Source organism: Phycodurus eques, chromosome 19 (genome assembly GCF_024500275.1).
Source record: "Phycodurus eques isolate BA_2022a chromosome 19, UOR_Pequ_1.1, whole genome shotgun sequence".
Classification (NCBI taxonomy): Eukaryota; Metazoa; Chordata; class Actinopteri; order Syngnathiformes; family Syngnathidae; genus Phycodurus; species Phycodurus eques.
Genome location: NC_084543.1, coordinates 2512968 through 2537957, shown reverse-complemented (window position 1 = coordinate 2537957; position 24990 = coordinate 2512968). Strand labels below are relative to the sequence as shown.

At 43.3% G+C, this 24990-nt stretch overlaps 1 protein-coding gene across 1 annotated transcript in view; it reads right to left on the bottom strand.

Annotated features, from left to right (window-relative positions):
• The window catches only part of dock1 (dedicator of cytokinesis 1), a 99497-nt gene that overhangs the window by 71861 nt on the left and 2646 nt on the right, over positions 1-24990 (bottom strand). The window contains exons 2-25 of the mRNA XM_061664105.1: positions 19122-19205; positions 18301-18341; positions 18162-18217; positions 17889-17985; positions 17670-17818; positions 17387-17522; positions 16989-17146; positions 16838-16919; positions 16106-16241; positions 15681-15753; positions 14574-14653; positions 13625-13750; positions 12122-12246; positions 8898-8996; positions 8727-8799; positions 7041-7144; positions 6556-6739; positions 5401-5498; positions 4159-4247; positions 3579-3684; positions 3374-3498; positions 2579-2687; positions 1172-1242; positions 142-248 (exon numbers count right to left, since the gene is read on the bottom strand). Of these exons, the coding sequence (XP_061520089.1) occupies positions 142-248; positions 1172-1242; positions 2579-2687; positions 3374-3498; positions 3579-3684; positions 4159-4247; positions 5401-5498; positions 6556-6739; positions 7041-7144; positions 8727-8799; positions 8898-8996; positions 12122-12246; positions 13625-13750; positions 14574-14653; positions 15681-15753; positions 16106-16241; positions 16838-16919; positions 16989-17146; positions 17387-17522; positions 17670-17818; positions 17889-17985; positions 18162-18217; positions 18301-18341; positions 19122-19205 (2508 nt within the window). The remainder of the gene's footprint in view (positions 1-141; positions 249-1171; positions 1243-2578; positions 2688-3373; positions 3499-3578; positions 3685-4158; positions 4248-5400; positions 5499-6555; positions 6740-7040; positions 7145-8726; positions 8800-8897; positions 8997-12121; positions 12247-13624; positions 13751-14573; positions 14654-15680; positions 15754-16105; positions 16242-16837; positions 16920-16988; positions 17147-17386; positions 17523-17669; positions 17819-17888; positions 17986-18161; positions 18218-18300; positions 18342-19121; positions 19206-24990) is intronic.

Here is a 24990-nt window from a genome sequence, read left to right as displayed (position 1 = left end):
TGTGTCGATGTGGTAAGGATTCAATTAAACAGAAAAGAGACACCTAGCCGATGGCCTTTCTAGCGACCTAGCCAGCAGACAGCAGATGTGACGCATCCCATTACCGAACACCGAGTGCGTGTAGGTGGGCAGGTTGCGTACCGTGATGGGTAAAGAGATCACTGTGGACGATGTCAATCAGACAGTCGAGCTTCTGCTTCACCAAGCGACCCGGAGGAACCTTTAGGATGAACTCTGTGAAAAGCTTGCTGTGGACAATGAAAAAAAAAAGGGAGGTCATCAGCATCCAATGGCCAGCAATCGAGCCAAATACGACAAAGTCACTCGTCAAGATGGGATTTTCCTTGATCGATAAAGTATCTCCATTACCTAGGGTGTTGAGTATCTTGCAACATTTAAACAGCAAGGGACCTTTTAAACAATCAGGAAATTGTACGATTACATTTTTAAATGTCCGACATGAGAGCTAGCCTGTGAAAAGAGCTTTCACGTTGGCATGGCCACTTTAGAGCGCCTCATTGTCGCGGCGTGGAAAAGCCCCGCGACAATCCTGTGGAATATATTCCAGCCAAAGGAGGCTTTAAGCGGATACATTTGGTTAGATTTTTTTTGTTTATGTATTTATAGTCTAATATTTCCATATTTTTCATCTAATATTTGATTATTTGGGGGGAAATGACAGCGTTTCATCTCTGTTACAGCGTTCCTCTAAGTGTAATGCACGGGCAACCAGTAGCTCGGATTTTGCGTCGCCTCCTGAAACTTTTAAACAGTGTACGAGTGGCGAGTTAAATGTGAGTGCAAAAGCGAGTTGACCTATTGTCTTTATATATTTGGAGAGCAGGCGGTCCGACTCCAAATTCTGTTTTTGCAAAGAGCTCTGGCTGCTGATTGACTGGAGTATTTATTTCCCAGGTCTGTGACTCCGGTGACTGCAGGCCAAATATTTGCAGAGTTTAACAAAGCTTTATTGGCTCAAGATGTGCTGTTGGCACACTGGAGTGGAAGAAAACCTAACGGTGCAGAGAGCTGGAAAGCGGGCTGGCCGACTGAATCGATGGGCTACTTTCTTGTCAAAATGGAGGATGTTGGTGTCTTTCTGAACATAACCGATGAATGGCTTCACGCAATCAGGAGGCCAACATGCTAGTTAACGTAGGCCATTTCTTACCTTAGTTCCTTTGGATCGAACACCAGCTTGACATCGTTGACTATCGTGGGAATGTACTTCAGTGCAGCACCCTGGACACAAACGACCAAAAATGTCTATGCTGTGCCATTTTAACCAAAGTAACATCATAGGAAGATCATTTCTAGCTATATTCTGAGTTGGAAATAGTCAAAGGGCTCCAATTCCCACATTCAAGTTGGCTATATTCAACCTTGTCTGATTCCACAGCCCGTCTAGGCAGCAAAGTGAATTACACGTGATTAACACCTCCACTCTTAATCTGTACGAGATTCCACAAGAGCTACAAAATTCTGTCGAAAATCGATAATTTAAATTAAAGCCAAATATTGGGCGGCCAATTACACAGCAGGTGTCTCGTAATTGCCTCCCCGCCGAGGCTTCTGGTACGGTTGAGCGTGCTTCCACCTGGCGATTTTATTATCTCGAAGCACAAATGCGGTTTGGTGTGTGACTGTCAAGGATGACAAAATGCAAAGACAAATGCATGCATGCATGCATGCATGCGCGCGCACGCACACACACACATACAAATAGATGGTGAGATAAATACCTTGAGGAGCAGCTAAAAGGGCAGAAAGCCAAGAGGAGCAGCAGTTCACAGGACAGTCAAGGTTGAGAGGAGGAAACAACACCGAGATTGAAGAAACAAACAAACAGTATGCAGTGATGAAAGATACATCTGGAAAGTCTGGACTGCACATACTGTAAAGCTTATTATCATTGTGTCTTGCGTCCCATTTCATTTGTCTGGGAGGGTGGAGCCAAATTCGAATGCGGGGCCATTTGTCAAGATTTTGAAAAACGAATTTACTCGGCAACATGCAATTTGGTAAGCATGTCTCACACGCGTAGACCCACAAAAAAGCCTCAACAAGCCACGGCCATTTTGGTTTGAAGCAGCCATTTTAGCGCAATTTTGGTCATCTGTAAGAATGGTGAAAGATTTCTCGAGATCCGAGCCATCCTTCGTCCGATTTGTTGCTTTGACGTGCGAGCGAAAATTTGAGATACAATTGCTGTAGGGCGGCAGTGAACTCACTTCACAATAAGCAGCAGTTTGGCAGATAGTGAACAAAAAAAAAAAAAAAGAGGCTCGCATTTCAAGGCACCACTGTATACTTTTTGTGACATTATTTGTCTGGTGGTGCACTGTGAAAATTTTCCAATGCGAAATATGTGCCCCGGCTAAGTATTGGTTGGAAAACTCTGAAGTGATGACTCCCCATGAAACAGAAAACGAACAACGCAGCGCCACAATGCTTTGTCGAATGTGCAGTTCTTAAATTAAGACCACATAGAAGGGAAAGGAAAGTCTAAGGATGGAAAAGCAAACAGTGTAGCGAGCAGAAGGAATCCAAACATTGTAGCAACTTATCCAGCCTCTACCTTCACCATGCCCGTATTCTCCGAGTTGCTGTTCATCATGTCGTTGAAGGAGGTGAACAGGTGCCTCAGAGACTCCATGAAGTCGGCCTCTCCTTTGTTTTCGTAAAGCCTGCGACGGGGAACAGAGCTGACAGTTAGCCGCCAGCACTACGCTAATGATCCTCTCAAAATAGAAATTTGCGGAAATGGATTAAAGAAATATGTCGTAAATAATTGGTCACTAGCTTGAGGATTTCGTCTATTGAGGGGGGTTTTTGGACCGTGACCCCCGGGATGAACGAGAGATTACTGTATTATCTTTTTTTCCCCATCTCACGTATTTGTGTTACTTTCTAATGTGTACAATACTTTAGTATTGTTTGTATTTTATATTTTGTTTTGTATTTTGTGTTATCTACTAAAAGTTTTTTTGTATTTTTGTGTAAATTTGTGACATTTCCATCAATTCTTTTCAATTTATTTTTACAATGTTTTAGTATTTCTTATTTATAATTGTGTTGCTGTTTTCATTTATATTTTGTCTAGAATTTTGTGTACGCATTTTTAATGTTTCTTATATTTTTCTAACGTTTGCAATATGTATTCACTTTTTAAAAATGTTCCTAATATTTGCATATTTTTCATCTAATATATGAATATTCTTTTACCGTAATTATTATTTTTTTTTCTATTCTACAGATACATTACACCAGCAAGACCTTGGTCATGTAGCAATACAATACAACATTGTGTACAATCCAAGATTGTCATATTGATGTAAGGAGAGCCATCATCCTTGAACAGGTTATCACATACTGGTTGAAAAGGACCCGCGAGCGCACGATGAACTTGAAGATGTACTCCAGGGCCTTCATGGCCTTCAGCAGCTGCTCGGTCAGCTTCTCGGCGTTGTCCACGTAGTTCTTCAGAACCTTGGTCAACTTCCTGCCAAACACACACACGACGGTTCATTAGCGCATGACGGAGGACGGCGTCACGCTCACGGGCGACGGTATCAAACTTGCGTGTAGGCCAGCGTGGCGCTGAAATGCTTGCGGATGTACGTCTCCAGGACTGGGTTGAAGTGCTGGAACTTGCGGTCGGCGATGAGCCCGATGATGAACACCTGAGCAAAGGCAGTTTAGGCAGCCCATTTAGGCAAGCAAACTGGTCGGGCCCCAACGTTACACATTGATTTGCAAAACGTGACACTTGAGCTCAAATTCCAAATGCGCAACAACATATACTTTCAAAGTGCGATCGCTGGCTTGTTTATACCCTTGGCTACCCGACTAGCCGCTTATTTTCCCCCCACACATTCACACAGCGACCCTGCAGAGTCCAAACCAAGCATTCATCCAGCTGTGCCTTTTAACCCTAACCCAATGAAGTAGGATCCCAATAATACGGACTGTAACACTTGTTACCTCTTTTGACGAGGCAGCCCGTTTAGGCCTCAATTAAATCTGTGTCGCACCTCATGTTGAAATGGACAACATTTTAGCTCAAACTCCACATGAGCAACAAAATGAATAAATCATTGATCATTTGCTTGTTCATACGCATACCCATCTCGCTGCTAATTCTTTGTCCACTCACCAAGGCAGTCAAAGACCAAAGTGTCAAAGGTGTCGCTGTCCGAGTTCTCCATCATGATGTTGAAGAGGGCGTCCAGCGTGTCTTGCAGGAACTGGAAAGGACGCATGGCAACAATACAATGTGACCAAACCCCAATTGGAACCCATAACGCTGACTTGAAACTAATTTGAAAGCCTTACCCTTGCGTGAAACCTTAACTCCGGCTTGAAACCCTACTTTGAAACACTTATTTGAAAACCTTAACCTGGTTTACAACCCTGTTAGCGGGTTCAAAGTTAAGATCCGAATTTAAACACAAAGCCTAGCTTGAAATTTTAACCGAAGCTGCAAGCCCCCAATTTGAAACCAGATACCTAATTTGAAATCAAAATTTTAAACCCTAATCCAGGCTTGAAACCCTCATTTTTAACACTAAACCTGTCTTGAAACCTTAACACAGGCTTGATATACCAATCGGAAACCCTAACTCCAACTTAAAACCATCTTAAAACCTTACTTTGAAACCCAAACCTTGACTTGAGATCCTTACCTATTTTTGAAACCCAAACCCAGGATTCTACCAATTTTTTTTTTTTTTTTTTTTTTTTTTTTTTTTACACTTCCATGACTCACATCCAATCAATACAACCACAAAAAAAAGGGGTTTGCATAAACCCAAGCTTTCTTTTCGTTCTTTGAAGCCAATTTTATCTCTCTCTCTCTTTTTTTTTTTTTTTTTTTAAATCCAGCTGGTGACACAAACATGATGACTCACATCAGGGCGGGCGTGTTTATCTGTCATCTGGAGCAGAGTGAGATGCATCAGCAAGCCTTGCTGAAATGTTTACTAATATAGAACGAACGCACTGCCACTGCTGTAACACCAGCAAACGCACACACACACACACACACACACACACACACACGACGCTAATCATCTGTGTCAATCATCACGCATACGCACGCATACGCACACACACACACACACACACACACACAAAAATGCCCACATACCATACATTTAAATTGACACATTCCTCCATCTTGTGATCGGATCGGTGATGGGCCGCAAAAATCCTGATCGTGTAAAGCCTACTAATTACACCTCTGCGGTATTTAAATGTAATAAGCCTTTTGCTTAATGTATTTATTAACTTTTCAATGATCCTTTTTTTACCGATTGGCTCACAGTGAGGGATTTGTTTGGACTACAAATGTGCCTCCTCGCCCAACTCGTCATGTCGTGTCGCCCAATTTGCCCTGACCTTGACCACCTCGCCGCCTTCCACCTTCATGAGCTGTCGAAGGTTCTGCTGCAGGAGGCTGGTGTTGGAGCGCCACTTCAGCAAGCCCAGTAGGTCCACTGGCAAAACAGACAAAGAAAAACACCTTACCCGAGTGCTCGGAGGTGGTATATCGTGGAGGCCCGCGGGAGAGAGAGGAGCAAGATCCCGTTGGTCCGATGGGATCTTGCTCCTCGTCCGTGTCAACTGAGACGCACGCAAACACCACTTGACGCTGAATTACTCTTACTTAATAGAATTGCCAAGCTGGAGTCAGGCACTGGTCTTTATGCTTCGTAGTCAGTGCTACGTTGTTAAAAGATAGATAGTTAGGTAGGTACAGTAGGTAGGAGGGTTCCAAGTTAAGATGGAAAGAAGGCAGGTTGGCTTAGGTAGGCAGACAAAAGTAGGGCAGATACTTGAGTTATGTAGTTTATTAAAGTGAAACTGTATACTAAATGATTACATCATAAAGGCTGAACCTTATCAAGTAAAAAAAATGTGATAAAATTCAGAGAAGCGCGGGCTTTTTGCAGTCATTAAAATCAACTCGGGCTGGAACAAAAGAATAAAGAACTCTGGCACAAAAGGTTGACATTGTCACAACGTAATTGAAATGGAAAAAGTTCGACATTAACATTATTCATGTTAATGTCAAGGATTTTTTTCTTATCCACATCAGTGGCCTCACCGCAGTTTTTTTGTTTTGTTTTTTCATTTCAATGAGCAAACAGCACACAAAGAGCCTCAAAGGCAACGACCTTGATTTTTTAAAATCTACTGGTGTTTATAATAGGGTATGAACAGAGGGAATATTTTAAAAAGTGCTCTCGGATAAGTTTCGGTGGGTTTTAATATGCTTAAATGTGCTAAAAGCCTGGAGGAGGGGGAAAACTATTTTGGAAAAAAAAAAAAACATTTATTATATGATCTCTAGATCATTGATTTTCGCGAGTGGGTCCGGAACATAGACATTTTTAATAATGATATATGATGTTTACACTCGTACGTAGGCAGGTCGGTAGAAAAGTAGGACTTTAGGATGACAGTTGAGAAGTAGGTATGTCGTGTAATAAAGGAAGGTAGTTCGAACGTTCTAGACAAGATGGTTGGTCAGGGATTTGTAACGTTGCTGACCATTCTGCGTGAGCTTGGTGGAGCACACCAAGGTGGAGATCTGGAAGGAGTCCTTGCTGACTGTGCAGTTTCCCAGGTTGTGGGTGCTCTTGCCCGTGCTGGAGTAGCCCTTCTCCTCCAGTTCCAGCTTGGTGGCGGGCAGGTTCAAGTACAGGGACGAGTCCTCCAGACGCTTGGCTTCAGCCTGCAAGTCAGTTAAGAAGACAATTCAGTCAACTTCCCGACGGGTACCGCTGACATAAGGATGTCCTTTAGCATACTTTCCCAGGGGTGCACCATTACATTTTCAATCTCGAGCACCCGCTCCCGTAATAACAAAGAAAACACATTTGAAATGATATTAGTGGCCGTAGTCAAGCAAAGAGGGATCTTAATACAACTTGACTGCCGAACAATATAATTCTTCGGGATTATTTATAGCAGCCTGCAACAAAAAACCTCCCCTTGCATATTTTTTTGGGACGGGGGAGGGGATTCTCTCTTACCTTGTACACAGTGAGATCGTGCTCACCGTCCCTCAAGGTGGTCCCGTCGTACCTCATCAGCTTCACGAAAGACAAGGCAAAGATCTTTTCCGATTTGTCTTTCGCTGCGGGGAGAAGGAAGCGCAGACACAAGAGCCATCAAGAGCGATGGTTGCTTTGGTGAACTATTTATTTTTTCCAGAATCAGATGGAGAAAACTATTTATCCCTGTGGTACCAATATTTTTATTGGAAAGAAACAAAATGTCTTTGGTAGAGGAGTTGAATATTTTGCCATGATCTCACGAGAAAGTCCTATTTTTATCAGTTAATTAAAAAGCTCCATTTCTTTGAACAAACAAAGTTTTATTTTGAAAATATTCATAAATTTACAATAATAAAGTCCGATTCTTTATTTGTTGTTATATTTTTTCCAAAAATCCTTCAGATGCTGCCGGAGCTGAGGTCCCACAGATTTGCTGACATGTCACGTGATGACGGTTTGAACGTTCGACGCTACAGAAACAAGCGGAAGACTTAGGGGTGTCCCGTAAGCAAGCGTTCAGGTCGCGGCCACATCCATCATCGCTGCCGATCAACAACCGCAGATTTACGCGAGGGGCAGACGCCATTCATCACCCGTGTGGCGCATATTCTACCTGCATAAATTCCCACTGTATCGCTTTGCCCCTAGCAGTGAATAATTGTTGGGCTGGCTGCCAGTGGAGAGAAAAGGCAATATGCATAGCACCCAGCTGGGGAAAGTGTGAGGAAAAGGAGTTCATTTCAGGCTACATTTCCTTTTGCGGGCCAATCAAAGTTGCATTTGCGCTGAAGGTGTGCTGCCACTTGACTTTAAGTTGGCCTGTCACTTCAGATTCATGTTTACTTTGCTGTGCCGCATATTTTAAAGCAGCGTCAACATGAAGGCGTATTCGGGAAAGAAGACAAAAAAATCATACGAGAATTTAGTCGTCCTCTAACAAGAATACAGTTAAACTGTATTGTCAATGGCACATTTTTTCAAGAAAGAGTCATACTCATACCTATATATTTTTTTTTAAAGAATAATGTCTGTTTCTTTAGTCATTAAAAAAACTTTTCTGGTGGAAAAGTTATACTAAATGCAATTTTACCTTTTTCCACACATCCACAAAGCAGTGGGGTCACCATCCTGATGTTCTACATGGTAGTATTTGTGACTTTGAATGTTTGTGGCTTAAAAGGCAAGTGACACGGGAGTCAGAAATTCTTTTTTTTTAAGGAAATACCTTGGTGGGTTTGGAAAAAAAAATAAAAATACTACAGTAATAAAGTCATATTATTCTAAGATAGTCATAATATCGAAATAATAAATAAAAGGAATAAAGTTGCATTATTGAATTATTTTTTTTCCAGGAAAAAAAGAATGGGGATTTTGGGGGGAAGAGTCATAATATGACAACAATAAATAAAAAAAATAAAGCTGTATTATTTACTTTTTGGAAGAAATAAATCATTAAAAACAGAAAAAGTACATTTATTTTGAAGGCAAAAAGGTGGAAAAAAAAATTGCTGTCATATTTTCTTGAGGAAAAAGTTCAAATACTGTATTACGACAACAAATAAAGGAGTAAACTTATGATGAAAAAGGTGGGTTTTTTTGTGCTTTTAGAAAAACGCAGGAACCTTACAAGTGTAATTTAAAAAAAAAAAATTTAGTACTCACAGTCCTGCGACGAGCGGTGGCGAAAAGTGAAGCGCAAGTGGCTCCGGTTCACGTCTTCGATGGGAATTGCTACCTGGAATGAGTGGAACGATACAGCTTTAACCACCCAGTAGTAAGCCATTTACCAAACACTTCATAATGTCTTGGTTAAGTGCTATATTCAGGAAATACCTTAATCGTTTCGAACCAGCGCGGCTGCTTGACTTGGTAGTAGATGACAGACTTGTATTCGCTGATCCCTTCATCTCCAGCACCGGGAAAAACTACATTCTGGAAGACACGGATGAACAAAAAGCCAACTATTAACTCATTCATCCTTCGTCATTCACTCCATCTTTTCTCACACTTTATATATACGCTCTCTTTATAGCAAAAAAAAAAGTGGCGCAATGCCGCCATCTACAGGATCTATTAGCCATTAGTCCGCTGGCTTGGTTCTTTTAGAGCGCCTCGTTGTCGGCCGTGAGTGCAGGCACGTCACGCTGAGAGAAGGAGCAAATGTGAGGATGGCAGAATATTTAAAAAAACACGCCAACTTGACAGCCAGCGTGTGGACGGGTGTGGCCTTTAGAGTGCCTCGTTTCTGGGAGTGCACGCAAATCACGCACGTCATTTCTCACCTTTTTGAAGCCTCATTGTATACACCCTTCCGATGATTTTTTTTTTTTTTTTTTTTTTTTTTGCATCATTCAAATTTGGCATTTGGTTGTTAATAACACTTTTCGCTATGGTGTGTCAAATTTAAACTATTTTCACTCTCCAGGGACTTTATATTGAAATTAGATACTTTCCTGAGGTGCACCGATGAGCTCTCACAGCACACGAATGTGCACACTGGTTAGGAATTACTGCCCATACATAGCCGAGAACAGGAGTGTAATTGTGAGGAGTGTAGAATTTGCTGCCAGTGAATTGAAGCTGGATCTCATTTGGTGCCGATCCCTCTCCAGTTGAGTAAATAAACAGCCCCCTGGCCACAAATACACATGATCAAAATGGCTCCGCTATAATCATCGAGTTTCATTCGCACTTATTTAATAAAATGCACTCCCCCCGGCGGTGTGCAGGGCTTTTAAAGTCCCCTTGCTTAAGCACCTGCCTGCAAATCTCCCAAAAGCCTTGCGGATTTGCTGGATAAATGAGAAATTAATTATTTAAGGCGGTCAGCGTGCATATGGAAAGTAGCCCCCCGTACCAACGAGGCAAGGGCCTGACAGCGGATGGCTTTGTTTCCTTGCAATCTGCCAGGAGTATTTGCGCTTTGCCAGCTGACTCTCCGCCGCTGAGCTACTCCGACGCGAATGGCTTCTGACAAGCGGCAATTATGAGAAATAACAGGGCCCCCGTTTACCCCGGGCTGAGTGGAACGCGACTGGAGGGCACGGGAGTCACTTTAGAAGTCGCCGGGATTCATGACAGCTAAAAAGAAAAAAAGGACTGTGGCCACAGGTGAAAGAAAAGAAAAGGAAAGTGCGGGTGCGGTAAATATGTCAGGATGATGAGAGGTCGCTCGCCTGCGTCAGAATTCCTTCCGGCGAAGGAAGGACAATGACGAAAAATAAAAATCCAGAGCCGGTGAGATAAATGAGCAGCGATGGAGACAGAAAAGGGAAACGGTGTACAAAAATGACCTAAAATGCCACCAATCCTTTCAAGTCCCCAAAAATCGATGACCATTTAAATTAGGAGAAATAAGACTATTGTAAAATATAAATATACAAACAGGATGAAACAAAAGAGAATGTCGAAAATAAAGTCGTTTTATGAAGTTAAGCACACCAAGTCAGCACGAACAAGCAGCCAATCTTAGCAAACATGCCTTAAAATTGCAGAGGTACGTTGAGATGTAAAACGTGAAAGTAAGAAAGAGTCATTCCAGCAGCCGGCGAGTAAACTTTGAAGCGCTCCACGCGACTAAAAATTGACATGCCAACGTGGTATGCGGAAGTGCTGTGCGCATAGAAACCTAGCCGCGATATTGGTGCGCCCCAGACCGGAAATAAGTCACAAAACCAGACAGCGGAGATGAATGACACAACTTAAGTCATCATTAACGGTGAGCGTAGCCTTGTGAGTGACATCAACGAGCTCTGACTCCAGCTCCGATTGGACATTTAAGCGCTCATGATTGCGCCATGCTCCTTGTGAGTGTTTTCATTTGGTATTTTTGTGTTTGGTTCCTTGTCCTGTTCAATAAACGACTGAGCGCAGAGCACAGACGCTGACGAAACTTGGGGACACGTGAACGCTGCATTTGAGAGTTCGACAGTAAGAAATATATTATCACACGACAAGCACCACACCTGCCGCATGTGAGAAGCCAAAACTTACATCACGATTCAAATTTGATTCATTGCCCAGCCCGTACATTAAAAGTGGAAACGGTTTTGTCTGAACTCCGAGTGGTTATTAAGCCCGTGTGTCTGCATGAATAAATTACAATACGGAAACCTAAGTCTCGCTCTCTCGAGCCAATCAATCAATATTAACTTTCCATCTCTGTATTTATTTCAAACACAAACACAATATATGTTATCTATTTATTTAAAGAATATACTGTATATAGGCCTGCAGTATATCAGCAACCGTGAGGTGAATTGGTTGTGGACGACAACATTTCCATTTACCTTCATGTTGATTGATAAACTGGTGCTGGTTTTATTTGAAGGAGTGGTGTTTCGACTTGGGAGCTTCCGGCTATTATTCGAGATATCTCGCAAATAAAGTAAATGACGTTACACAGACAATCTTCCTCCAGCATTTTACCGTACAGCTCCCATGCTCCCTATTAGCCGACGGCTTCTGCGGTACAAGAGGTGCCGTCCCAGCAACCGGCGGCAATAATTAAACATCTGGCACAAAAAAAAAAAAAAGGCCAGCCACTGGCTGGAGTCTCTCGGGGCACTAAAGCTTAATTAGGACACAAGACACTGACGGCTTGGCGGATGATTAAAAAATATCCTGTGTACGTATGCAAATTTGGGACGTGGGATGAGTCCAAAAGAAACAAAGTCTTTTGGGTGTGGAAACGGCTACGATGCTAACTGGGAAAAAACCACCAAGAATACATAAATATATTTGTCTCATTTGCAGGACAGGAGCCTAAGTTCCCTCTTTTTAACAATACTGATATGAATACAGTGGTGCCTTGAGATAGGAGTTGATTTCGTTCTGTGACGACATTCGTAACCCTAAACACTTTTCTCTGAAATCCTCTTTCTTTCTCTCCAAACTGCATCTTAATGTGGAGTTGATTGCGTTGCCATCATACAGCGCTTGTTTCTCAAGTTTTCGCTCGAAATTCAAAGCTAAATATTGGCCGAACAACAGCTAATATCTCAAGGCACCACTGTATAATATATGCTTGGCTGACTAAAGTATCTTCGGTGTCGTACCTCCAGTTTTTTGCCGTCCTCGTCGTACACGGACATGGTGACCTCCACGTTTTTGGGGGTGGTCTTGCTCCCTTTGTCAAAGTCTCCCTGGACCAGCGTCAGGTAGATGTCATTTCTCACGTCACCTTTAAGAAAGCACGAACAAATAAGTGTCACAGCGAGCGGCCAAGCAATAACATCGTGGCATCCAGGAGGGAGGAAAACAACAACGCGACATTCAGGAAGCGGAAAAAACAGCATTGCAAATAAAGTTCAAGTGTTCAAGTGCGTTTTTCCTGCGATTTTTTAGCCCGTTCTCACTCTCTAGACCATATATATCAAATCTCAGGCCCGGGGGCCAAATTTGGCCCAAGATGTAATTATATTTGGCCCGCAAGACCATATTAAATGTGTATTAGCGATGGCCCGCCAGTACATAGCTCATGCGCCACTATTATTACAAATCCCAGAATGCTTTGCTAGTGTGTTGGCCCATCAGTCTAGACCGGCGAGCGCCCCTTCCTTTTCTGTTGCAGTCGTTAGCAACTATGCTACCAGTCTCCTCGAGCAAATTTACACTTCCCCTTCCCAAAAATGGCCAAACGAAAGATGGAACTTCCAAGACAGGTGGGAGCCAGATTATCTGTTCACTAAAGTAAAGACAGACCTGTTTGTCGTGTGCAGAGCAACGTGGCTGTAACAAAGAATAGAACATAGTTGAATTGACGTTTTTTTTTAATGCCCTTTATCAACTCCTAGGCAGGGACTGTTAATAGTTTGAAGTTGAAGTAGATTTTTATTGAAGGACATTCTTATTTTTCGGGTTGTTTTGTTGTTGGCCTTTGAAAAAAGATTTACATCAAAAAGAAAGGTCCTTGGAGATAGATAAATAGAATCTAGAGCGACAGAAGAAGAAACAAACAAATTGCAAATTTGATTTCTCGTGTTTGTAATATTACAGTTTGTTTATTCCATATTCAGTGTTTAAGCAAAATTGAAGTTTGTTGTCTTGTCTTGATAAACTTTAACGCTACATTTCTGCAGAGAATGGAAACGTGCACATCGCAGTGATTTTTCATTAAATATTGAGTTTGGCCCGCGACGGCTCAATTTTTTATTTTGGCACACCGTGAATTTGAGTTTGACACCCCCGCTCGAGACTATCATACTGTATAATGTCACTTTGAGGAGAATCTTCTTCACACACTTCTCCAAATAAGAGACAAAATGTGCCTGCTTGAATCTGTTTATTTTTCTCCCCATTGAAGTTTACTGCAAAACTGACATAAAACAAAAGAGACTTAAACATTGTATAGTTAATCCTCAAAATGTTCAATGGAACCATCCAATTTCAACAAACAAAAGTCTGCTAGCTTAATGCCAATATGTGAAATGCCATAGACAGGCTAATGGAAATTACCATAGCTGTTATGGTAACTATCAAAATAATAATGTGATATTTAATGAAACAGGAAAGGGACAGCAACAATATTGTGGCATGCAGGAAAAGACCTGGCACCAAACCTGGCATGATGATTTCCGGGAAGCCCATCTTGCGAGCCACGGCCGTGGAGCGGTCCACCAAGTGAGGGAAGTCCTTGCGGATCTGGTGGATGTCGCCGGGAAGCAGTTTGAGCGTGACCCAGAGGCCTAGCGATTTAAAAAACAGGTTGTTTTTTTTTGCTTTTTCTTGGCTTTTGAGCATTTTTCATGATGCCACCACGAAAGGAAATGGTATGGTGAGACTTTAGTTTGTCAAGCATCCAAGGATCAACTCAATGAGCATGTTTTAATTTTTCTTTGTTTTTTTTTTTGTCCTTGTTCCCCCCCCACAATCTAAAACTGCCTCAACCTTTTCTTTTGATCCACTTTGGAGAGGCCTCATGTCGTTGCGAGACTAGCTGGAAGCCTTTTGAAACACTTGCTGAGCAGAGTGCTCCATTTATCCAGGGAGGGCTTCATAGCTGCTGACAGAACCAGGAGGCACCTTACATGTTCTTCCGTCCTGCGCCAACGTGTCAAACCTATGATAATATCTTCGCAGAAGAGTGACGTGTGTTTTAATTAGTGAAGGAATTCTGCTTCCATGGAGACGTGTGGGAGGATAGTTTTGGTTTGTGTCAACGCTTGACAAAGAAGGATGTTGCGTTTGAGCGAGTTCAAGGTTTTTCCTGCATATTAAATTACGAGGCAGCTGCCTGCAGCTCAAAACTCTCCGACTTGATGAAAACTTATAATTTGACCAATATGATGCTTGGGTGTCACTTTTACAGGAATAAGTCAATAACCCTCAGGGAACCTTCTGCACCCTGGTAGTTTTTTGTAATAGAAACTGAAACTACGAGGGTAGATTGGGAAATTCCTGAAAGGGTTCCTGCGGTGGAAAAGGGGCTAATGTTGTGTGCCTCCATGTTTATGCTCCAATCATACATGCATGACATGCCGTTTCCAGCAGGTTTTCAGGTGTGCTCACCTTGGCCCTTGTGGTTGACCTCTTTGGCCATGATGACTTTGTTGATAACTGTCTGCAGGAAGTCGCTCTCGCCCGCCACCCTGGGTGAGAGAAAAAAAAAAAAACGGGAGTTGGGTGATGAATGATGCGCACAATGCCACTTGTTAGCGGTTAGCACAGTGAAGCAGAAATGATCGTTTAGGAAATGGCGTCAAGTTGGCGTCAGAGGGTCTTCACAGATGGAAACTTCCTGGGCTATTAAAAAACTAAAAAAAAACCTCATCATGTACTCGTCATTTGGCGTCGTTTTTTTTTTGTTTTGTTTTTTTTTAGCAGCAAATGTGATGGTGTTGCTGAGAGAAGCAAATGTGATGAGAAAATGAGGAAGGTCGTCACGACACTTTGTCAGACAAACACAATGTGCACCTAAAATAAAGGTATATACGCAACCAACTTCCGCATTGGGCAAAACAGGTCAAAGCACTTCCTTCCGGCAGGTGTAAATGGCAGAACCCTTTCGCGTGCAATCGGGACAAAGCACACACATGAACTTTAAACATCGAAGGTGTCTTTTGTTTAACACGTGATGTTCCACATATAGTAGATTGTACCCAATATATTTAATTTCACATACTTAAATTGTATCTTACTTGTTGTTGTGGCGCTTTTCGTGGGAACTGGAACAAATGAATGGCACTTCAATTCATATCAATAGGGGAAAACTGATTTGATACACAAGTAAATCGAAATTACAAGCTTGGCCACGGAACTGATTAAAATAAGATACCACTGTCCCAGGTGATATTTTTGCTGATACATTTTGTGTTAAACACATAAGCCACTTGCTTGCAGATTGTCTGTAATGACCACAATTTATGCGGATGGATGAAATTCTGGGTCACCTGAAGCGTTTTCAATTATGCGGAAAATGGCGTTAAGCAAAAGGTTACTCCGCCTGCCTGCGAGAGTGGCAGCCTGTTAATGAGATTGCCTTAATTGAGTCAGCGGGGGAACGGAGGAGCGCACGCATCTTAAGGCCCGCACTAATCAGGTGTCAAGGACCGGAGAGGGGGAAAAAATGAAGGAGGCGCTCCAGCAGGCCAAAGAATGATTGTGTTGTGCACTTACGGCTGGAACGGGATAAAGTGCTGCTTGTCCTCGTCGTCCATTTTGCCCGTGATGATGTCAGTGACGTCCATGACTGCAGAGAGGGGGACAAGGAAAGCATTATTGGAACATTGTTAGGGTCCTGCGCAGTGCACGGACACAAAATGACAGCCTCAGAGTGGCTGAAACTTGCTAATTATGTTCATGTCACAGGTATTGAAATGAACTTGAGGAGCTTGTACAGATGCGTGGCGGAGGGCGTCACGGTGTGGCACAGCGGCTGCTCGGGCGCAGTGAGGAGGGCACCACGAGGGATGGTAAAGACTGCTCGGAAGAGTGTGTGTGTTTGCAGACGTCTTCACCGGCAGGTGCAGAAAGAGGGCTCTGTGCATCATAAAAGCCCTCGACCCATCCCGCAGACCCTCTCTTCCATCTCTAAGCATCACCTGCCACGCCGAAGGGTCTCCTCAGACCCGACGTCAGCTTCTTGGTGTTGTTGTCGCGAAGCTCCATGCGGCCCACCCGCACGATCTGACACACGAAGCTGATCTTCTCGCGCTTCAGGTCTTCACTGCCCAAATCCTAAAAGGAAGACGGAGTAAAAAGTGATGAAATGGAACCAGTGATTCCAAACCGTGAGAGATCATCAAGGTGTGCTGTGGGAAATTATCCACTCAATTGGTCCTAAATGATTAGTCCTGAATAATATGTACTTATTATAGTACATAGCCTTTAAGAACAGATTAAAGACCCACCTTTTTAACTGAGCTTTTTAACTAATATTGACTTGTCTTTCTTGCTTACTTTATTTAATCTATCTTAGTTTTATTTTATTTGTATCATCTCGTATTTAATCTATTTTATCCTTATGCTGCTTTATATTCCATTTTTAGAGTTGTTATTTATGCTTTTGTGTTTCTATCATTTTAATCTATATATTTTAGGTTTGCTATCTTGTAGTAATATTTTATTGATTACAGTCTTTACAGCATGTTTACTCATAAAGTTTCATTGATTGAATAAACGTTTGGTGGTGTGCCCAGGTTTTTTCCCCTCATGTAAAACGTGCGCATTTGGCACGATAAATATTGGGAAACACGGCCATAGTCGAGGACAATATATCCCCACGGAGCATCCCTCTGAATGTTGCTGTCGTTACAAATTGACAATCAACTCACAGTGAAGACGGCACGCAGGTTGTGAAGCTGGTCGATGTCCTTCACTAGACCCGAGCTGGACCACTTCACCAGGTAGTTTTCACTGCCGGAGAGAAAAAATAAATACGCGACCGACTCCCTCACATAGCGCGGTCCTTCTCGGGGGCCTCACCTGATGAACTTCGACTCCACCGGGTCGTAGAGCGACATGAGCACCTCGGCGTCCTCTCCGATCTTGCAGACCACGTTCTTGAGCGTGACGAAGAGGGCGAAGGCCGGCGTGGAGGCGAACTTGGCCTGCCGGCTGAGGTCGATGTTCTGCTTCTGCGACTGGAGGAACATTTGGCATTTAACAGGCCAAAGGAGAAACAAGACGGCTTGGGTTAAGCTTCAAGACAAAGGTTAGGGATTTTAAATTAAGAGCTAAGGTTTAGTGTTTAGCGCTTCCCGTTAAGCAAAGGTTCAGTGTTTCAAATGACGTTTTCCAGTCTGTGTTAAGATTTCAAATTAGGACCTTGGTTTGGTTTTCGTGTGAGGGTTAGCGTTTCAAGTAAAGGCTGAGGCTCTCACCTTCTCCTCTTGGATGCGGTCCTCGATTTGCTTGGCGGCCGTCTCGTGCGCTCTGAACAGGTTGATGGTGCTTGTGAGCTCCGGATCCAAAATGTTTCCGTCCTTGTCCCGAACCACCAGGTCGAGATCCAAGTACCTGGAACAAGAAATGGGCTCAACTTTCCCTGTCCTTTTGTCATTTTAAGGTCAAAGCTCTTTCTTGTCAAACTCTTTCAAGGAGAACAAAGGCCTTCATTTTGGAAAAATTTAAAGATCTGCGGAGAAGATCACCAGCAATCCTCACTTGTTGCCGTAGTCAATCTTGGATGTGACTTTCTGTTTGAGCTCAGAGAGTTCGTCCTGCGGCAGCGTGCCCGAGAGGATTTGGGAGCGCCATTCGATCAGGTCGTAGATCATGTCACGGACCGAGTTGAACATCTCGCGCTTGTCGCCCTGAATCGCCGAAAACTTCTGTTAACACGCTCGTGAGATTCAGAGACTTATGAAGAAGCTTTCCACTTACCACGTACAGGTCCCGCCATATTGAGGCCCACTCCCGCAGCGTGGTGGTGACTTCCTGCACCAGAGGCAGCTCGGTGGGAACGACCGTCTCCTTTTGCCTGCGGTAACACATACCAAATAAAATGCCCCCTATTACTGCAACAATTCTGCACTTTTTTGTTGTTGTGTAACAAGTAGGGCTGGACGATATGGCCTTAAAATAAAATGCCCATGTTTTTTCCCCCTGAGTTCTCATTATTGTGTAATGATAACAACACACTGTTCAAGTACCAACCCGCTGCCCTCGACAGTGGCCTCTTTCAGGTGGATGTAACAGGCGGGGAAGATGCCCTGCCAGAGCAGAACAGAAGTCAAACAGGTCATTGCAAAACATGCCCTGCGTCAGAACTTGACTGTGTTAACCCGCCGCTCACCTTTCTGGATTTCCTCCTCAGCCTATGCCCTCTGAACCAGTCTGGAAAAAAGCAGGGTATGTATAGGAAAGAATACAGGGACTAGAGGGGTATTTTTGCAGAGAATGAAGACATTCTGGTCTGGTTAGGGTTTCAAATAAGGGTCGAAAACTCGGGTTAGGGTTAGGTTAGGATTTCAGGCCTAAATTATGGTTTAAAATCAGGGTTAGAGTTTCAAATTACAGTAAGATTTTAAGCCAAGGTTGGGTTTCAAAGTAAGAGTTTCAGGCCAACAGTAGTGTTTTAAGGTGGCGTTTCAAAAAAGGTGGGGCTTTCAAATAGGGGTCAGAGGTAGCACTTTGAAGACCAGGTTAGGGTTTCAACTGTGTTACTCAAATTCGTTACACGCCTCGGTTGGTGCCGTTTTGGAAAGCAAACTCTGCAGTTAACTCCTAGGCCAGCATCTCGTTGTTACCCGTTTTTGTTCGAATGGGAAAAAGGGAGGCATTTCTCCTGGGACTGCCACTGCAGCGAACCGGCAGATATTTTTGGTTCGGCATTACAAAGTCACGTTTATAATAATTTAAATATTGCTCTGGCGCCATCTTGGGACATCTTGGGCCAAGGAAGTGAATTGGAGAATCTTCAGTTAATCAGGCCTTAGCCTTGTCTAATTGTCTAAAACGTGCTTTGCCGCCATCCTGAGTAATTTATGGACAATTGCAAACCTTTTTGGAATGGTTGTCTATCACTTGTGGTTTTTCGCTATTTGAGGCAGGGCTCGGTCTACTTGACTCTATTTGAGGAAAATAAGCAAACGTATCATTGAGTAAGATGCTTACGTTCATGTGTCTCCAGTATGTGCACCGTGTCTCCAATCTGCAGCGACAGCTCTTCCTCTCCGCGGGCATCGTAGTTGTAGATTGCTGAAAAAGACCAGAGGGATTATTACGAGGACGAAGAGGCGAGTGTTTACAACGTCCACCCACGCCGGTTAACACTGACGCGAGGGCCCGGCGCCACTGACGGTGTCATAATCAACAGGCTGAGGAAAGACCAAAACACTGGAGGCGGTGTGAAACTAACTAGAATTCCATTTGGTTTGAGGCCAGTTTAAATGCATCCAATAAAAATCGGCCGTTTTGTCACATCTAAGCGCAGCAGGCCGTGACTGACATCTTAAAACAACAGCCGTCACAGGGCGACGTGTCGTTTGCGTCGGCGCTTGGCGGAGATTGATAACAACCTTCACCTCCAATGTGATTTGTTGTATTTCCTCCATATATAGGTTATATAGGTTTTCCGGGAGACATTCAAGTTATCAGTCCATAACCTTAAAGCCATAGAAAGGAATCAAATGCAGTGGGTGCCTTGAGATACGAGGGACCTGACTTACGGGTTTTTGGAGATAGGAGCCATCGTTCAGCCGAGTGTTCTCTTTAACTTACGAGCAATGGTTTGCGATACGAGCGCTGTACGGTGCCAGTGAACTCAACTCACTTCACAATAAGCAGCAGTTTGCCAGGGAGTGAAGGACTTCAATCTGTATTGCCATCCCCAGTATTAAAACAACCGCATAACTGTCTTAAAAGTGCGCTAGAATAATGTCCAGTGAACTGAAGCACATTTGGAAAAAACTGTTTAATTCTTGAAATTCTGTTTAATTATGAGTGTTTTAAGTCACAAGCGTGGTCGTGGAATGGATTAATTATCATATCTCAAGGCACCACCGTATTCATCTTTTGAGAAGTCGCCTATTCGCTTATTTTTCTGTCACGAGATGGCGCCTAATACATTCATTTTGTTGCTTTGGCATGAGCACAAAAACCGCGACTGGATGACTTTTTCAGTGAATAACAGAGGACAGGTTAAAAAAAAAGGGTTACAGTTAGGCTTAAATGCATAACCTAACCATCACCCTGCTATTTTTTTTTTTAAAACGTCAATCACATCATACATTCATCTTTTAGTGGAAGCCATAAAATGCATGAGTAGCACGTTTCAGCTAGCTTTGTGTGTCTCCAGTTGCTATCGAAAAATACCCGCCAGTGTTTTCGTGACCCCTCAAACAATCCAACGAGGCCACAGAATTCACCAGCTGACACATGAACAAAGGCCCGCGCTGCCCGCAGGAAATGCACGCGGTTTGTTTCCAGTACACAAAAGGTACCGACGTGAGGCGAGGACAGCAAAACAAGCAAAAGACTGGGAAGGCAGCGCCGTCACTTTACAGTATTTATTTTGAAGCGGACCACTTGCTCAGTCGAAATGGCTCATAATCCAGAACATAAAGCAACAATTTATAAAAGCCACAAAAAGGACATGGTGATCACTGATAAAAACACATTTTCCAACCGTGGGCTAAAAATGAGCACCACTTGCCGAGAAGCGGTTTGAAGGAGTGGCCGGATCATTACGTCATTACCTGACGTAAAGCTCTTACCTAAGGCTCTCGCAGAGTGGAATCAGATCACAGACCACCGCTAAACGACACCCACCCACTCCACAATTATCCCAACGACACGCCGACCGATTGTAATTCCACACTTTTGGCTCAATTATAAGGCGCGCTCATCCACACGGCCACCGATAACGTGGTCATTACCGGGCACTGATGAAGGAGCTGGAATGCCATCGACAACGCAGTGAGCAACTTGGCCCGTTGCGTTCGTTTCCGTAGCATCAGCTTGTCGGCCAGGGAAACCCAAACAAAGCTTGACTATTGAGGAGCTTAGTCACAAGCTTTCTGCTCAGTCAGATGCTACATGTTTGATAAAGTGGAACCTTTATTGTAGACCGCAATCCGACACTGGTCGACCTCTGATTTGCAACCACCTCTGTTTCAGTCCTGTGGGGACGTGTAGCGCTATTGTGTATTATTTTATCTCCAGACACTTATTAAATTTGCCTGGCTTTTTTTGCTCTTCAAAGTTGGTTACTGTCCGCTATAATGCGGCTCCAGACGGACCTATGTGACAAGTGTATCGCATCATCCAATCACTTACTTCAGTGTTTTGCGACTACACGTCACGATAGCTTAGCAATTAGCATGGCGTCCCCATCTTTCTCCTGTTAATTACTCCTCGTCCTCCCTTTGTGATAACGGTACTTAGAACTTAGTGTTTGCTGCCATGGAGGCGATGACTAGTGACTTATGCTGCGTTGACACCGGACACGAAGGGAACTTTCGCCTCCGTGACTCGCCATTGTATTAGCCGCGTTAGCTAGCTAGCCGTAGCTCGCAGGTAGCTGTGTCGGCGCAAAATGGCGTGCACCAAGCATTCTCCGATACAAACAGCAGAAAGCGGGGAGGTTGCATGACTGTTCAATGTGGACAAGCCATTTTATATTTTTTAAATATAGTCTACATAACTGCGCACTGGCCTGCGGTTTTTGCTTGCGTAGCCACAACATCCTGTTTCAGACATTTTATTTCAGTGACAAAAGTCTTTCAGACTAAAACCGAAAATGCACTCTTGGGCCATTTTGAGACAAACACTTTCAGTGGCCGAAACTTTGGTGCATCACTAATAAAAACACAGCAGGGTAGATGTCAGTGCAGATTAAGATCGTTCGGCCTTGGCTCGAGGTCTGCGGTCGACTTGAAGTGTGTTATTTTTGGAATGGATGAGTCACTGTGAAAGAGTTGCAAAGGCAACTAACTATTTCAAGCTTACAAGTTTGCACTCCAAGATGCTCGAACCAGACAGGAAGTTCAAGCTTAAGTTTGCAATTTTCAAAACCTTTGGTCATATTTCTTATAACAACCAGTACATCCTGACAGTAGTATATGAGTGAAGTGTTCTCTGATGGGAAGGATGGATAAAAAAAATTTTTAAATGAATAAATAAATACAAATCTGCCCTCTCTGGTAGCTTCCTATTTGCTAGAAACCACCCACAGCTTTGCGCTTATCTGTTCCCTTGGACCTCCGGAGCTTTGTTGATACTATGGCAGGATATCCACCTCCAGACAATAATATACCCATGCCATGTGTGCCAAGAACTGGGTATAGGACTAGAAAACAGAAGACTACAAGGCAGCTGAGAAAAAAACGCCGTGGATTTCGTAACATTCCTGCTCGACAGATATGCTTATTGCCTCTTTTTATTTTTAATATATTGAGCATTCCCAAAAATAAAATTTCAAACTGATAACGTTTCACGTTCTAGTAACACTCCATTACGAATAAGTCATGTTACCCAAGTCGCAGCCGCGGCTAACGTCCGCTTGTGGTAATGTTAGCTTAGTACTGCTAGCGCAGCTACTGTGTTGAAGCTCAATACGCCTTCTCTTAGTGCTGGCCAAAAGATCGTGAAGCTCGATTCCCTTGATATTTTATTCATGCTCGATATGGACAAAGGAGACAGAGAGAAAGTTGAAGACAATTGTCGTCGGATGTCCAGACCCTGCAAGATGCTTTCTCGAGCCTCCCTCTTGCACACCTTTTTGTTTGCCAAAAATTCTACATTGTTCATCTTCCTGCACGACATCATATTTCCTTCTGCCTTTACTGGAAGCGCCCCATCCATTGTGCTTCTCTTGATATCTCTAGCAGCATTTCCTCCTTGCTTCTGTGCGATCGGAGGGTTGGCAGAAAGCTTTTCTCACTCTCTCTCTACTTGCTCACTTTAGCCCAATCACGCCCGCATTATCACCACTTTTCTAAAAACGTCTTCAAGGGGCTGTTGTTTATAATTGGCTCAAGAGGAGACGGGGGTTATTTCCTGTTGAGATTTGCGTGACTGCAAATGAGCGGCCTTGAGCTCCAGACTGAAAGTGCTCATTAAGCACCATCAGCATAAGTCTTGAAATTAATTTGCATTCTTGTCGCCATTTAACTGGTACTGCACAGTGAACCCCTACGTATTTGCGGTTTGGCATTAGCGAGGTTGCCAATTTGTGTTTATTTTTTTTTGGGGGGGGGGGGGGGGACCTCTCCTCCGTTATTCACTGAAAAAGTTACTGTTTTTGTGCTCAGGCCAAAGCGGTGTCTCATTTCAAAATATATAACATAAAAGTGCTTTCAGCCATGTGTTTATTGAATGGTGCGAAATTTTGGTGCTTTAGGGGGGAGGGACGGATTTCAACTCATTTCAATGGGGAAAATGTACTTGATAATCTGTACGTGTAAATTGAATTACAGGCTTGGAGCGTATCGAATTTGTAACTTTCATTGTATTTGATATTTGATCACCTCAGTTGATGCCTTTACAAAGTGAGGTGAGCAAAGGCTTTCTGGAAAAGTGCGGCACCGATAACGTGTAGTGACAAGGGCGCGACGGATGCATCGAAGGGAAAACGCATAAATGCCTTTGAGCATTACGATGTCGTCCTGACGGATAAGATGGGAAGGATGGGTGAACATGACGGTAGACATTCCCTAAAGATATCCGGGACATTTCAGGAGCCGCGTCGACCTCCCATCAAAGGCCAAACACATACTGCATGTAATGTATTTTGGACTACGCACGTCACATTTGTAGCAGTTTATTGTCAGCCTATATTAGGTAGAATAATCGATTAACGTGTAAAAATTCCATCTCGTGTGAAACGGATTGTCGTTTAATTGCGTCTTCAACATACTGAGGCAAAATGGAGTGTACTACGTGGCTGTAACCAGCGGAGGCGCTGTTGATTCAGTCAATTTTTCAACCTTTGCAATTTCTTATGCACAAACTATTTATTGTAATTGTACGCCATTCGTAACCGCGAAACGTCATATGTTTGGACTGTACTCAAACCAAGGACTTTGCACATACCCCCAGAATTATTTTTCCAGTGATCCAAATAGATGCCACTCATCAATTCATGACAATTTCAGCTGTTCAATGTCGTAAAACCTTCCCGCAAATCCTTTTTAAATCTTCTTCGAACACCAGTGAACAGTGGCTGAGGTTATAAAGTCAGGTGATGGATGGTAGCGATGTCGGACTTTAATCTAAAACCACCTCCAGAGTTGAGCGCGGCACCGCCGTCCGAGTCATCATCGTTTAACCGGCCACGAGCGCGCACATTAATACACTGACGGCCTTTTCATCAAAATGTTCACCGCGTCCAAATGTTACAGGGGCAATTTCACATCCACAGTGAGTGACACCTCCATTAGAAATCCCAGAATAAAAGGGCGTGGAAAAAAAAAAAAAGAAGAAAAACACGCGACAAACACAACAATAACAAGGACTTAAGTTGACGTTGACATTATTTGTGACCCCAATTGCCCGAGAGATGCTGAGCCCGTTGATTTGCGAATAAATATGCAGCAACCTATTTTCAGAGAGCTTAGGGGACTTTAATAACAAGCGCTGATAGACAGTCTTGAAGTGAAGTACTTGGGAGATTAGCTCTCGGTGCGCTGAAAAAGACGGGTCGGCCGGTGTCCAAGCCCCCATTGGCTGCGAGCAGGAATCTGGTAGATTAAAGCGTTGGTGTGGGCCAGTAGCTAGAGCTTAATAATACCAAAAAGTTTGTCTTTAACCTTTTAACAAACTTTGCAAACTTGTGTGTGACCCGAATTTTTACTGGTGAAAACTAGCAATAATGTCATCTAGTGATTAATAATACTCAATGGTAAATGGGTTCATGTTCAACACATTTTTAATCAACGCTGCAGGCTTGTGGAGGCTCCAAAATGTTCAACGCTCCGAGTCGACGCGAGCTAGCGTTGGCAACTTCCCGATTTCTGTGAACTTAACAAAAGCCAGAAAGAAT